Source organism: Taeniopygia guttata, chromosome 12 (genome assembly GCF_048771995.1).
Source record: "Taeniopygia guttata chromosome 12, bTaeGut7.mat, whole genome shotgun sequence".
Lineage (NCBI taxonomy): Eukaryota > Metazoa > Chordata > Aves > Passeriformes > Estrildidae > Taeniopygia > Taeniopygia guttata.
In genome coordinates, this window is record NC_133037.1 from 20554736 (window position 1) to 20569182 (window position 14447).

At 47.8% G+C, this 14447-nt stretch overlaps 2 protein-coding genes across 2 annotated transcripts in view; one reads left to right on the forward strand and one right to left on the reverse strand.

The window, feature by feature from the left end:
• Window positions 1-6740, forward strand: part of LOC100232716 (nuclear pore membrane glycoprotein 210) — a 33568-nt gene extending 26828 nt beyond the window's left edge. The window contains 7 exon segments of the mRNA XM_072934941.1: window positions 904-1008; window positions 1136-1237; window positions 3939-4067; window positions 4727-4854; window positions 5362-5497; window positions 5791-5853; window positions 6569-6740. Coding sequence (XP_072791042.1) covers window positions 904-1008; window positions 1136-1237; window positions 3939-4067; window positions 4727-4854; window positions 5362-5497; window positions 5791-5853; window positions 6569-6643 — 738 coding nt within the window. The 3' untranslated portion in view covers window positions 6644-6740.
• LOC105760188 (PHD finger protein 7) lies at window positions 6633-13810 on the reverse strand. Its single transcript, XM_041718759.2, has 14 exons — window positions 13368-13810; window positions 12948-13039; window positions 12761-12862; window positions 12354-12478; window positions 12115-12277; window positions 11922-12028; window positions 11593-11706; window positions 11341-11459; window positions 9675-11188; window positions 8870-9175; window positions 7832-8776; window positions 7527-7698; window positions 7059-7142; window positions 6633-6840 (listed from the first exon to the last, which is right to left on the reverse strand). The coding sequence occupies exons 1-9, from the start codon at window positions 13408-13410 to the stop codon at window positions 10410-10412; spliced, it is 1644 nt and encodes a 547-aa protein (XP_041574693.2). The 5' UTR covers window positions 13411-13810; the 3' UTR covers window positions 6633-6840; window positions 7059-7142; window positions 7527-7698; window positions 7832-8776; window positions 8870-9175; window positions 9675-10409.
• Window positions 13811-14447: the final 637 nt, after the last annotated feature.

A 14447-nucleotide genomic window follows, 5' to 3' on the forward strand; every position in this document is an offset into this window, starting at 1 on the left:
ATATATTCTTTCTTACTTTTCGAAATAATTAGTAAAGAAGCTGCTCTAAACTTTGTCTTGAGTTCAGAGAACACTGGCATATTCTTAAGTTCTATTCTCTGTGTTTAAATTTAGGAGGATTCTGTAGATGCCAGTCATGCTGCACTTTGTGGGCTCATGAATGAGTTTTTTTTTAAATGAGGTGACCTGGGTGCATTTTTCAAGTACATCAGCAATGGGCTGCTCTGTTCTGCTTTCAAACCTGCCCATTCTCCTTTCTTGCAGCCAAAAACACAAACAGAAATCTAGTAGATGGGATATTAAAATGTCTTGACTGTTGTTCCATGTTTAAGTGGAACACCCTATTATGTCATTAGGGAAAGATCACATCCTTTCTACATCAAGGAAACAATTCTACTAATGAGGTGAAATGGGTACAGAGTACTGACTTCCTCTAGAAATCTTTTTCCTTTTCTGAGCTAATGTTGTTATGAGTGAGTGATTAAAGCTGCATTTGGTCCAGTATTTATGTACTTACACTTAAGGAAGAATTTCTTTTGGTGGTCTGCTAAGAAGCATGGAAAGATGAGTTAGAGCTAGAACACTTTGTGCATTTTCCTTATCATTCTGTATGACTTGGGCCCGTGGCTCAGAGTTAATACCCTGTCTGTGCTTGTCAGACATCATTCACTGATCCTGCAGTGCTGGGCCCTTGTCCTCTGCCTTGGCCAGGGGTGCAGAACAGAGCAGCCCTGAGGATGCCCTTCCCTGTGCTGACTGACTGAGCCCTCTGGATCTTGTGGGCATCTCATCCCTCAGCCTGTGCTCTGAGCTTTGGTTGCCTGCTTTAAACATCCTCCCTGCACACACAGGACTCTGGCAGTGTTGTGCCTCTTTCTGTAACTGCTAACATTGTTCTTGCAGCACGAGGCTGTGCTCCCAGGGCCTGCCACCGTTGAACTGATGCTTGTGGAAGATGTGAAAGTGAGCCCCACTGGGCTCTCCATCTACAACCACCCTGACATCCAGGTGAGGAGTTACTCTGCTGCTTTCCAGCTGCAGGGAGGAAAACATCACACATTACAGAGGGTGTGTGAAGAGACAGCTTTACTGGAAAGATACAATCTTAATTCAGGATGCTTTTCTGGTTTTGCAGGCAGAACTTCTCATCCAACAAGGTTCTGGATATTTTTTCATTGATACCAGTGTGCCAAATATTGTAAGAGTGACACATGAAGAGACTCGAGGCATTGCTTTGGTGAGTGCAGTATTTTGTGGTTTTACACCTTTTTGCCAACCAGGTTATTGTTCTGCAGCTTCAGCACTCCTGGGCATTTTGCAGCAGGTGTGAATAGAGAGGCAGTAGCTGCATTTTGGATGTGTTTGCCTGTCATGGTTGTGCTTCAGGCAGGGGATCTTTGCACTGGCACTTTCTGCTCTAGTCTCAGGTACAGGAAATTGTTTCATTACAGCTTTGATGCAGTTGTGTTCCCTGTATAAGGTAAAAGCCAATTCCAAGTACTTCACCCATTACAACTTTGTAGTAAAATGTTCCTGATTTCACAAACACACCACAAAGAGTAACATGACAGAATTATTCAGAAGCTACCCATAAGATTAATTGGTTTCCAAAGTAATACTGGAGTATTTGCTGTGGGCTAGTAGTTCTGAAGGTTTCAAATTCTTCTATCCTATGGTGTTGTTTCAAGGTATTTTTAAATCACAGTATTGCATCCTGTTTTTGTGAATGAATTTCTATTAAAGAGTTTATTCTGATCTCCATATGAAGTTTCTAATGCACTTTTCCACTAGAAGATGCCAGTAAAGTGCAAGTGTGCTTGACTTCATCAGGCCTGGGATATGAAATGCATTCTGCAGTGAACACCAATAAAATTCTGTGTTTGCATTGCTGCTTTCATTAGGCAAGAACTTGAAGCGAAACAAGTTGCTCTAAAGGGTGGTTTTTATAAATGTATAATTTACAGGTTTGTCTTTTAAAAAGTAATGCTGATAAAGTTGTGAAATCGTGATAACTACGGTGGAAATTAGAATATCAAAAGAATTGGTGGAACATTTTAATTGTCTCTAACTATTTTAAGTGTGAGGTGGGAATATTTTTTCCAGCTAGGCACAGAGGTGAGAAAAAAGTAGAAGAGATGAGGAGTTTTTTGTACATAGTACACTGTTCAAACTCTTAATAGTTTTTTAGTCAGGTCTCCCTGATGGGTTTAACTGATGTACATGAGATAGGTTCAGTGCTCTTGTCTGGAATTCAGGAGTGGAGCAGTGACAGCAAGACAGGCTTTGTGAGGTGTAGGAAGAGATTTAACTGCCTGTCAGATTAAAGGAGAGAGAAGTCCACATTAAACACATTTTTTAAAAAACGCAACCCCACACACATTTGGCAGGTTTGTTAGCCCTGTGTGCAGTGCTTGGGTTCCATCCCAGTACAAGCCCTGGGTTTTTCCATGGAAGCAGCAGAATGGCCTGGGAAATCAGCAGGCTCTGTAAGGCTGCTGCCATGGCAGGTACCAGCGCAGCCAAGTTGACAGAGGATGAGTTGGCAGTAAACTCTTGTGAGAAACTAAATTCAAGTTATCTGGAGCAGTGATTCCCAGACTTTTCAGTGGGACTGCCAAGGAGGAATTCTGTAGCTCTCCCTCTGGTTTTGACACAGCAGCTTCTCTGGGCATGGGTGGGTGGTAGCAGGGGAAGAGTGAAGAGTGGTCAGCAGTGCAATATCCCTGGAAACTGGGAGCCACTGGGCACATAATGGGAGAGGAGAAGAGCAGAGTTCACTGAGACAGGAAGAGTTTTAAGAGTTGCAGTAGCCCTGTTTGCCCTTTTCCCTGTTTGCTTTCTCTGGTCTCCCAGCCCAGCTGAGCTCCATTCCAGCTCCCTCCCTGTGCCACTTCCCCTGCCCTGCTGCCCAGCCCCTGTGTTAGCCACCCTCTCTGGGAACTGCTGCTGTTCTGGAAGCTGACCTTTATTAAAACTTCACATCCCTTTCTATTTTGAGGCAGAAACAGGAGTAGTGCCCTCACAGAACAAAATGTCAGCTTTCCCCACTGCTCTGCTGCTGGCTCCTGTGGTGCTGCTGGGCAGAGCTGAGAGTTCACTGAGCTCCTGTGCACTGGGGGGCCTGTCCATCTCCCCTTGTTCAGAGTTCAGAGCACACAGCAGGACACCCGACTTCACTGCTCCCTGGCCAAAGGGAGCCAGAACAGCTGGGATTGTCCTGAGGTCTGTGACAAGGTCAGGGAGTTGCAGGAGAACTGCAGAGCTGATGTGAGGAGCAAGGTGTGGCTGCATGGCCTTGGCAGAGGGGACTTTGGGATGGGTGCTAAGTTTTGAGGGCTTGTGTTTGGGACCAGAGGTCTCTCTATTCATTGTTTTATTCTCTTTATCTGTTAAGTGTAACATTCTCGTTCTTTAAAATAAATGTAATAATAGTTTTATTAAAGAAACACCTGATCTGTCAATTGTCCTCTTACTTGCCAGGATCTACCACCAGGTTTTGGCTGCTCAGATGAGAAGCAGTGATAGTAGAGTACAAACCTTACAGGAAGCAATACCAGTGCTTTACAGGCATAATTTTTGTTCTCACTTTTTTTTTTTTCCCCTTATCGCTTTGGTTTTCACTCTAAGAAAATCTTGTTGCTCTAAACGATTTGTGTGTTTTTTCTCCTGATGGCAGGAGGGTAACAGGATGCCAGACTGTTCCAGATGAAGAGCTGTTAATTCACTTGGTGCCTGGGGGCTGTTTGCACTAGCTCAGTAGCTCGATACTTTTTACATACATTTTACAGCTTGATTTTTATTTTGGTGGAAGAATTCTCCTTGTGTAAGCTTGGAGATTTCTGCATCCAACTGCTTCTGCCCTGAAAGTGATACAAATGTTATCCTGTGAACAAGAGACAAAAGAAGTGCTATACGGCAGTTTTCTTTTGGCACTGCAGGTGCAGCCTCTGCTCCCAGGATCAGTGACTGTAATGATTCAAGACCTGTGTCTGGCTTTCCCTGCCCCAGCTGAAGCTGAAATTCATGTGTCTGATATCCAGGAATTGTACGTGCGAGTTGTTGGCAAGGTCAGTGCCTTGGAAGCAGCATTAGGAGCTGATCCAGCCTGCCCTGGCTCCCTGTGCTGCTGGTCCTGAGCACAGAGATCAGACATGGACAAGATGCTACAACAGAGAAACAACTGCAACCTCCCTGTGTCTCTGTTTCTCCCTCCCAAATTTATCCCTTCAGGTTATAAGGGTCTCAGAGTATCAGGTATCTGTTCATGTTCTGTGTGGCAGCAATCTCAGCTTTTGCATTTACATAGTAATATTAATCCATAATTTATATGGACATGCTCATTTACATTTCCTCCTGTTTAAAGTGCATGTGAGCAATTCTTTTAGGAGTAGGTTTTGCCCTAAGGTCATTTTCCATATGTCAGGTTTTAAAACTGAACAGAAGAAAGTCCAGCTCATTGCTCTTGCCAGCTTGGGTGCACCTTAAACAAAAGAAATGTTGATATTTCTGGATGTTTTAAATATGCCCTTGCCAGCTGAGGGACCTGAGTTCATTCAATTCATCTGACACTAGCTGCAGGGATTAGTCTTTAAAATCAGTGCCAGTCTAACCTTGGGACTCTATCTCCACTAGCCTACTACAAGTATAATACAAAATCAAGTGAAAATTTTTATGCTAATAAATAAGAGTGGTGTGAATGCAGAATGACTGGATATATCTGTTTCAGGTGGAGACTGGAAAAACAGTTAAAGCTTATGTCAGAGTTCTGGATGACTCAAAGAAACATTTTCTGACAAAATACTTCCCTGTCATGGATCTCAGTCTCAAAGCAGCATCTCACCTTGTCTCACTTGTGTAAGTTAATGGACTTTTGAAATTAATCTGTGAATAAGAATTGGCAAAAAATGAATAAAGATATTAGGTTAAAGGCATGGTAATACACAACGGCTGAGAGTCTATTTATTTTCTTTTTGTGAAGCCTTAATTATCTGTTTAAAGGTAAAATATTATTTGTGAGGGAAGTTGCCTGAACCAACAGGCTGAATGTTGCTGGCTGATGAAGGAGACTTCGTTCCTCCAGTGTGATGACTGATGAAGCTTTGTGCATCTTGGAAGCAGTGACTTGGCAGAGAGTGTCAGGTGAAGAGTGCTGTGTGAAGGCACATCTGATGTTATCAAACTCACTGTGTCTGTTACTTGTTTCATTTTCACTTCAAGTATTTAATGTTTCAATAAAGCACAGTTTGCAAAGAGCAATCATGTGTAAAAATGTGATAATTTCCTCAACTTTGCTTCAGACAGTCACTTAGCCTTGTGGTAAAAAAAAATAATTTATTATCTCTTTAAAGGATTTCTTTGCAGCCCCCTGAGGGAGGCTCCGGATGAGCACACTGCTGCTTTCCTGGTGCGTGGGATGAGCATTGGGCAGACGAGTCTGATGGCAACTGTGGCTGACAGAAGAGGACAGAGACTCAACTCTGCTCCACAGCAGATTGAAGTAAATAATAATTTCAGATAAGATACATGCATAAAGAAAGTCTGCTACAATGGAACAGGAATACATACATTATGGTTACAGTATAGTAATCCATTTGCCATAAAATTCATTCTGTCTGGAAGCTGACCTAATGCCAGTCAGATTTCAGTGTTGTTTAACTCAGATGAGTTAAATTTCTGCATGCTCAGTTTACTGTGATTAAGCAACTAAAGACTCAGTTGTACATTTGTACTGTGGTGTAATTTATCTGACTGAAGGATCCTGAACACAGGTATTCATATTTCTGTTTTTAGGTCTTTCCCCCATTTAGACTATTGCCAAGGAAAGTGACCCTAATTATTGGGGCCATGATTCAGGTGAGGCATCGTCTTACATATTTTCTTTACTTTGTAATTTCTGTTGTAAAATGAATCTTCATAACTGGATTTGCAGCAGGAAATACTCAACTTGACATTTAATCTGCATTCACACTGACAAGCTTGTTGGAGAGGGACTTTGGGCAAGGGCCTGGAGTGACAGGACACCAGGAGTGGTTTCAACCCAACGCAGGGCACGGCCACATGGGATATTGGGCAGGAATTGTTCCCTGTGAGGGTGGGGAGGCCCTGGCACAGGGTGCCCAGAGCAGCTGTGGCTGCCCCTGGATCCCTGGAAGTGTCCAAGGCCAGGTTGGACAGGGCTTGGAGCAGCCTGGGATTAGTGGAGGGTGTCTCTGCCCATGGAACAAGATGAGTTTTGAGGTCCTTCCCAACCCAGCCCATTATGTTTCTGTGATGGATACTCCAGTGAGCAAGAACAATGTCATTCTTGAGCCAGCTTCTGTTTTGCTCTATTGCTGGATCAAAGGATTTTTATTTGCATTTGTCAATTGCGTGTCAGCTTTTCTGGTGTTAAATACCAGCACAGCATGAGTAAATCTGTCGGCTCCATGAAATTAGGTTGGAGCTCAATGGCCCAGCCTGGCCGGACAGTCAGGACTGGAGCCTTCCCGTGGCTCCCCAGCACCCAAGACCATCAGCCCCAGCTCAGAAGCACTGCCAAACAGGGTTTGCCAACTTTTTTTCCTCTTAGGTCTTTGAAAGGATTTTGAAAGTAACATTGTTTGGCAACTTCTTCAAGGAACAGACGTGGCACGTTTCTATTTAAAGCGTAAAGAGTTTATTGGTTTCCTTGCGCTTTCTATTTGGTATCCTTATGCTTCCTTCAGCATTCCGGGAAATAAATCTAAAAAATGAAAATCCAACGAATTCTTCGGAGAAGTTCCTGAATCCACTATTAGGAGAAGTCTCTAAATTCACTCTTTCTCTTAAATACATCCTTTACATACAGTTAAGTAGCTGCTCCTGTAACATACAAAGATGTAGTGATTTACCTGACTGGACACCACAACATGATGTTATACACACTGGTACACTAAAACATTTTTGTTCGTGGACAGTTGCAAAGTTGCAGGCTCTTCTCAGGGTCCTGAATTAATTTTGCATGCCCATTCATACCTGCATTTCCTCCCCATGCTCAACTTTCACCTAGAGTTCCCAGGGAACAGATGTTACATACTCACCTCAAGCAATAATCTACGTTTGTCTTCCCAACCCACATTTTTCTTCACTGAGCTCCACTGATCTACAAAATAACTTTGGGCCCTCTGCGCAGAAAAAAAGAACCAATTAATAGGCTTATACACTTCTGATTGTGCTGCTGCTTCTAACAATCATGGACAACATGGCAATAAAGCCAGGAGTCAATTCTTCACCTCTTGCCCCCCACCAGACGTTGTCTCCCAACAGAAATGTTCCCTACTGCAGCCTGGTGCCCACAGGACAATGAAAAGCAGCAGCAGTTTTCCTCAGCATGCTGCAGTCTAAATTGCAGTGAAATAGCCGCTGTTTCATTAGAAGCTCAGCACCAGGATCACACATCTTCCCCCAGAAGTGGGGACTGCTAAGGACTGAGCTCTCCATTTTAACACCCCTGCAAATCAGACAGGTTGGAAGAGTGCTGGGCACTAACTGTATGAACACAGCAATACCTTTCTGCAGCGTTATCGAGTCGGTCTCGAGAAATACACATCATTTAAGCCTGTCTTGAGACGCTGTTCTACAAAACATATAACAAGCAATTGTTTTGCTGGCCTCCGCAATTTTTGGGGACTGTGTGTTTCCTTTGGTTGTTGTTTTCTTTGTTTCTAAATACAAAATCCCCTGGATTCAGAAGAGAAAACCCCAGACGCATTAGGACAAAGAAGCACAGGGACCTATGTGGCCGACAAGAACACTCAACATCCCTAATGGTAACATCAGAAAGACAGGAAAAAGTTAAAGATGGTATCAATACCTGAAAGGATCCAAAATGTCTAGGTAACCTCTCAGGTGGCTAATGTTTTGGTAAGCTCTAAAAGTCCAGATTCCTATTAGGCAATTATCTGAAAGAGAAGAAAGCCAGAAATCTGCTTGGCCTTTATTTTACCAGGACTTTCTCACGGGATTCTACCACAACCAACCCTGACCACAAATAAGGTTGCCAAAATTTGACTAGGAAACATTCATAAGCAGGTAGCATTTTTTCCTCCTCATGGAATTCCAGGAACAGTTTTAAAAAAATACAAAAGGGGGAGAAGAAATTCTGTCGCACCTCTTAGGCGTACATCATCTTCAAAGAAGAAGACAACTCTAGCACTTTCTGTGCGCGGTAAAGAAACAAACCTAGACAAGTACAAAGGGATTTTAGCATCCGAAATTGTACTATCAATTCCATGAACGCAAGTTAAAAATGCAGTGCTTCAGAGAAATGGTATACATTGAAAAGCTTTACTCCCTAGTAACCCAATAGAGCCTTCTATTAAAAAAATAATCAGCTTCTTAACAGAAAACTGACCGTGTCTTTGGCTTCTGGCCAAACTCAGTTTGGAGTTGGTCAAACCAAAATGAGCCAGTTAATTTCTTGTGCTCAACGTCTCTCTTTTCATATTCAACTTCACATCACATGGGCTGCTGGGAGTTTTGACTCTGGGCAGCACAAATGGTTTTCCAAGATGACTTTCATTGCTCAGAGGTGTGCAATCTCAGTTTCCCATTCCCTGAGCGCTACTATTAATATTCCCATAACATCCAACTACTACAGCCAGGTAGACAGCAAATAGAAACGGAACTTGCATTTCCTGGTCCTTTTCAGTTTCTCATGTCTCAGGCTCATCATCACTCTCAGAACTGCTGTCTTGGAAACGCGAATCCTCTTGTCATGTGACTTTTACCAGCTTTACTGTCCCAAGTCGGCAAGACTCTGCAATAAGAGCACCAAAAAAGAAACAAATCCACATCCAGATTATTGCTCCACCTATCAGGAAGGATTCCTCCTTTCAAGACAAATACTTACAGTGGAGAAGACAGATGTAGGAAGGACAGAATCTGCTCCTGCCAGATTTTCTGAGCTACATCTCCGCTCCAGGATTTTCCACTTTGTTCTCGGGATCTCTGCTGTATTCTTAAACATTTATCATTGCATTCAGAAGACACTGAATACCTTCTGAATTCAGCACAATTGTGTGAGTCTTGTTGCTTTGTGTTGTTGCGTTGGTTTTTTTTAGTATTTTGGATAACTTCACATGGCTTCTTTTCTCTCCTACAAGTCTGTTAGTCAATTTAATGTTGTTTCATCTTCTTTTCATAAGGCCTCATTTATCTAAGGTTAGAACACCACAATGATCATTTGTCATTCAGTTTCCTTTTTCTAAAGGTCCAAGAATAGAATTCAGTAACAAACAGAATGTTCATGAATCTTGCTGTCAACTCCAGGATTTTGCTCCTCCCTCTACATTAACACACATTTCCTTTAAAATCTTGCTGGGTTCTATGAAACTTCATATGACTGGTGTGTCACCTTTTTCCCTCTTTGAGAGATTCGGGGCATGACAGCAAGCCTTTTCACCACTCAGCAAAAATCCCAATGCCTTCTCAGAGCATGCCTTTCAGAATTCCTGAGATGCAAGCATGACTTACCGCTCATTAATCTACCACAGCCTTGGCAAGCAGAAATGAAGATCAAAATGCTTCTGCCTAATTACTGACTTCTGCTGCTGAAAATCCCCTGCATCCTGACCTTCTTTACACCACAGTGCTCTACAGTGCCTGCCAGAAGCTCTTCCTTAGAAATGGCACTGTGAGAAAGGTTCTGCTGTTACCTTCTTTGATGCCCAACTCCTCTGTGTCTCCAAAGAAGGAAAACTTGAAAGCACTCTACTCCTGAGCTGTGCCGTTCTTGGGCAAAAGTCCAAAATGGTCACCTGGGGCAGAGTCCTGTGCATCCTCTTTGTCCCAGGGTATTTCCACAGTCTTTTCTGGTTTGTTCTTTGAAGCTCCAAACAATCAGCAGCAATACAGTAGTCTGATTTCTTCAGATTACTGCATTGCTTACAGTAGTCTGATTTCTTCAGATTACTGTATTGCTTACAGTAGACTGATTTCTTCAGACACTTGAGGCAGTGTCCCGCCCTCTTCTTTCTTCTTTCTTTTGGCTTTACTGAAATGAGTTTGTTCAAGGATAGCAAAACAGTGCACGACCTTTCCAAAGACAGCTTCCCTAAGACACACCTTGCTCTGAACGTCTCCCTAACTGTATCCAAGCCCATTAAGGAGAGGTTCACTCAAGAGTGAGCAGTGGGGAAACATCTCAGCTTGGAGTCGAAAGGCCGGAACAAGAGTCCTTTTTCGTTAGCCACATCATTTAAGTGACTTTTCACTTAATACCTGGTAAGACAGAAATCAAGGGATTTAGCACAAGACTACTTTCCTGCCAGTAGAAATGTCAAGAGCCAATACAGTTTTCTCACAGAGCTGCAAATCGCAAGGTCCCTGTACTGACCGTTCTCACCTTCACTTCCGGCAGTGAACTGATGGACTAGAAAGAAAAGATGAGGCTACGTGCTGCTATTGGAGGTCCCAGTTGAGGCCCGACGCCGCTGGCAGGAGCGATTGCTCCTGCGGGACCTCCCTGACGGTGTCCCCGTGCGCCTGGGCCTCTCAGCACTTGCTGCTCTCCTCCTGCTCCTGTCCTGGCGACTCCTGGACCGGAAAGGTTGATTTGAGGCCCGGTGCTGCAGGCGGGAGCGGCTGCGTCTGGGGGATGTCCCTGATGGAGTCTCCCTTTGCCTGGGCCTCTCAGTCCTTGGTCTTGCCCTGCTGCCCCTGTCACGGCAAATCCTGGACCGGACAGGTGGACTTAGGGCACGACCTTGATGGCGGGAGCGGCTGCGTCTGGGGGATGCCTGTGAAGGTGTCTCCCTTCGCCTGGGCCTCTCAGTCCTTGTCCTGCTGCGCCTGTCGCGGCGACTCCTTGATCGGACTGGCCCATTTGGGGCCCGACCTTGCTGGCGGGAGCGGGTGAGCCTGCGGCCGGGCCCAGCATGTCTGGAATGGCCCCTGTCCTCAGGCTCAGGGGTGCTGCTGTACGTTGACCTTGATGTGCTGGGGCTGCTGGTGTCCAGCGAGGAAGACGGCAGAGACTGCTGCCGTGCTGTGCGCTGGTGGCTGCTGCGGCTGCTGATCACTGCAGATGAAGCCTGGAGACCCAGCCCCGATGGCACCGGGCCGCGGGAGCTGGGGCTGATGGCCTCAGATTCTGCAGAGCCGTGAGCAGGCTCCAGTCCTGACTGACTGGCCAGCCGGGGGCCACGGAGCTCTGGCTCATCCCTGGGAGCTGTAAGGACAAGCAGGAATGTCAAAGACCACCCAGGCCCAAGGCAAGCCTGGCCAGAGCAGAACCCCAGCCCTTCAGGAGCAGACGCGCTCTGCCACACCCAGCCTGGGCACTGCCCCCAGCCCAGGGACACCGGGTGCTTTGCCTCATACCCGTTCCAAGACCAGCACAGCTGTCACACTCCCAGCTCTGTACGCGGTTTCTCAGGCCGGAGCAGCGCCTGTGGGTGCCCTCAGCAGCGCAGGAGGAGCACAGGAGCAGTTCCCAGGGCCTGGGGAAGCAAATGGGTTCATGGCACTGAGGACAAAGTGATTGTCCAGCTAAGCTCTTCTAGTTCTTTTCTCTTTGAGCCCTTGAGTGACACGGGTACCCTGCAGAGCCTCAGGTGCAGCTCCCCAACTTACCCCTCTTCCTCTGCCTCCTCCCTGCCTCCCGGGTAAAGGCAATCCCTGGCATTGCACCTGCTGTGCCTCTCTTCTAGATCCGCAAAGGCATCGTTGTCCTCCCATGTTGGCAGTCTGATGGAGAAAGGAAAAGCTGATGAGTTTCTGCTGCCCTCCCCTCACGGAGGTACAGGTTGTCCCTGCTCTTCCTCCAGCGCTTTTCCAAGTCGTGCCAGAAGCTGAAGCCCAGACTCACGGGACAGGGCAAGGCCAGGACTGCTGGGGCAGGGCCTGGCACAGCACAGACCTTGCACCTCCTGTCCTGTGAGGCAGGCAGAAGGAATACCAACCTCAAGGGGATTCGTATCCCCAGGATGAACATTTCTGTAAGAAATTGTTCAACGTCCCTGCACAGGGGGCACTGGAGGCACAGATAACCAGCGCTTATGGCCTGTCCCTGCAGGGCAAACAGAAGCAGGGTGAGCAAGTACCTGGTGCTGCTGAGCACCTGCTGTGCCCTGGGGCTGAGGGGAGGGCTCCTACCTGGATGCAGTCCCTGTGGAACCAGGCCCTTTTACACGCTGGGCACACCAGGGTTCTGAAGGTCTTTCTATCCTCCACAGGCTCCATGCAGATGGGGCAATCGGTGCCCGGCTCTGGAGTTGCCTCCACATCCTGCTCTGGACGGTGCTCAGGGCAGAAGGAGCTGGAGGAAAATGGATGAGCAAAGTGAGAAATGTTGGATCTTCCACCAGGGGTGACCAGGGGTGAGGAGGAGGTACCTGGGAAATGGAATATACTGTGTTACGCAGCCGCCGTCCTTGGCACAGGGCAGGTGGAACCATCTGTCACAGCCCTGCATGCAGCACATGATGGTTGCCCCGCTCTGGCCACAGACGCAGCAGCGCTGGAAAGAGCCAAGCAACCCCATCAGCAGCAGCCTCGGGGCCTCCCCAGGCAGCCCCAGGGCTCCAGGCAGGGCGCAGGATGTGGCCACTGCTGGGTCTCAGCCCACAGAGTTGTCTGGTGGAAGAGGGGGGCTCCTGTGCCAGAGCCTCTGTGCAGCTGCTGGGAGCCAGACTTTGTCCCACAGCCGGCCAGAAGGGCAGGCCTTTCATTCAAAGCGTCTGGGCTAAGCTCTGGCAAACCTCACCTGGCTCAAATCTCCCTGCTTGCATCAGGCTCTCACCTTTTTTGCCGCCCGCCGTACTACATTTTGGATATCTCTAGCAAGAAATCCCATGAGTCCAGCACGGTCGTTCTCTTCACCAAAAAAATCAGTAGCAAAGAACTGCAGCAGAGGGGAGGAGCAGATGAGGAGAGAGAGGCAGGAACTGCCCATTGCAATGGTAGAGGGAGCTCCCGGAGCCACTCACCAGGCAGAACACGTGGGCACAGAACCCGCGCTTCTCCAGTTTGTCACCGCAGATGTCCGGGTCAGCCTCTGCACGGCGACACAGCATGCAGGCTGCAGGGCACAGAGCCAATGGCAGCGGGCATGAGCACCTCTGCGGGGCTCTTTGGCTGCAGCAGCATCGGCCCCAAGGGCTGCTCTGTCCCTGCCTGCCTGGCTGATGGGCAGGGCTGGAGGCCTTGGAGAGCAGGGGCCGTTGCGGGCACGGGTGTCCCAAGAGCTGCCCCCTGGCCCAGCTGGGCCCCACTTGGGGAGGAAGGAGGCTCCCAGCCGCAGCATGGCTGAGCAGCTCCTGCCTCCCCCTGCCTCTGCTCTGGGCCCCACACAGCGCCTGCCACAGGAGCCCCTGGGCCTGGCTGTGGGAGGGCGGCTTTACCCTCACCTGGCTCCCTGGCACCAGGGCCCTCCTGCCGCCTGTCACACATGGCAGTTGTCAGCGGTGAGTCCCTGTCCAGAAATGTCAGTGTCTCCTCCAGGTGCTGGTCCTCTCTCTCTGTGGGAGAAAGAGGAGGGTGGGGAGTTTGCAGCACAGGCCCAGAGCCACGAGGGCACTACTCCCTGCTGAGCCTTGCGTGAGCCCTGCTCCTGGTCCGCCTTCTCCTCCCGTTGTCGCCTCGAGGAACACCGCAGTCTGCTCTGGCTGCTCCTCCGCTGATTCTGGGCAGGGAGAGGCAGGGGAACCTGCAGCACAGGCCCAGAGCCCCGAGCTGTGGGGCTCCTCTGGTCCCTGGGCAGCAGCGTCCCTGCCCTGCCTTCTCCTCCCGTTGTCAGGTCGCACTGACACACGGCCTGAGCCCAGCCTTCCCTTTGGAGGCCTTGGTTGCACAGGTCACAATGGCCACTCTGACATCAGCATCGTGCAGCCAAAAGTGGGGCGGCCATGGCCTCAGGTTCCTAGCAACCACTTGAGGCGACCCCCTTGGGAACCCAGGTTCTGAGATGGGTGCGAAGGTTGGGCCAGCAGGGAACCCGGGCAGGGACTCCTGCAGCAAGTGCAGGGCCAAATGCCAGGTCCCGAGGCAGCCATCGGGCACTGCTCTGCTGCTGCTCCTGGTGCTGCTCCTGCACGTTGCACACAGACACAGCCACCTGCTCTGTCTCAACCCTGTTCAGCACTGGACAGCAGGACACAGTAAAATGTTCTCTTGGGTACATGATCGAATCATTCAAAGTCCTGCATAAAAGCAACTCACATTCAAAGGACACACACAAAAAACCCCAAACCCTGCTACAAACCTTGAATTGAAACAAAAAGCGCGTTCCTATTCAGAAACACAGACTAACACTTTGGCCAATACTTTTTCCTATTAGGTCTTTGAAAGGATTTCAAAAGTTTTGTTATTTGGCAACTTCTTCAAGGAACAAACAAGAAATGCTTCGGATCTCTAAAACAAGATTTATTGGTTTGCTTTCCCTTTCTTTTTGAAATCATTGCGCTTCACCAGGCAGTCCAGAAAATTGT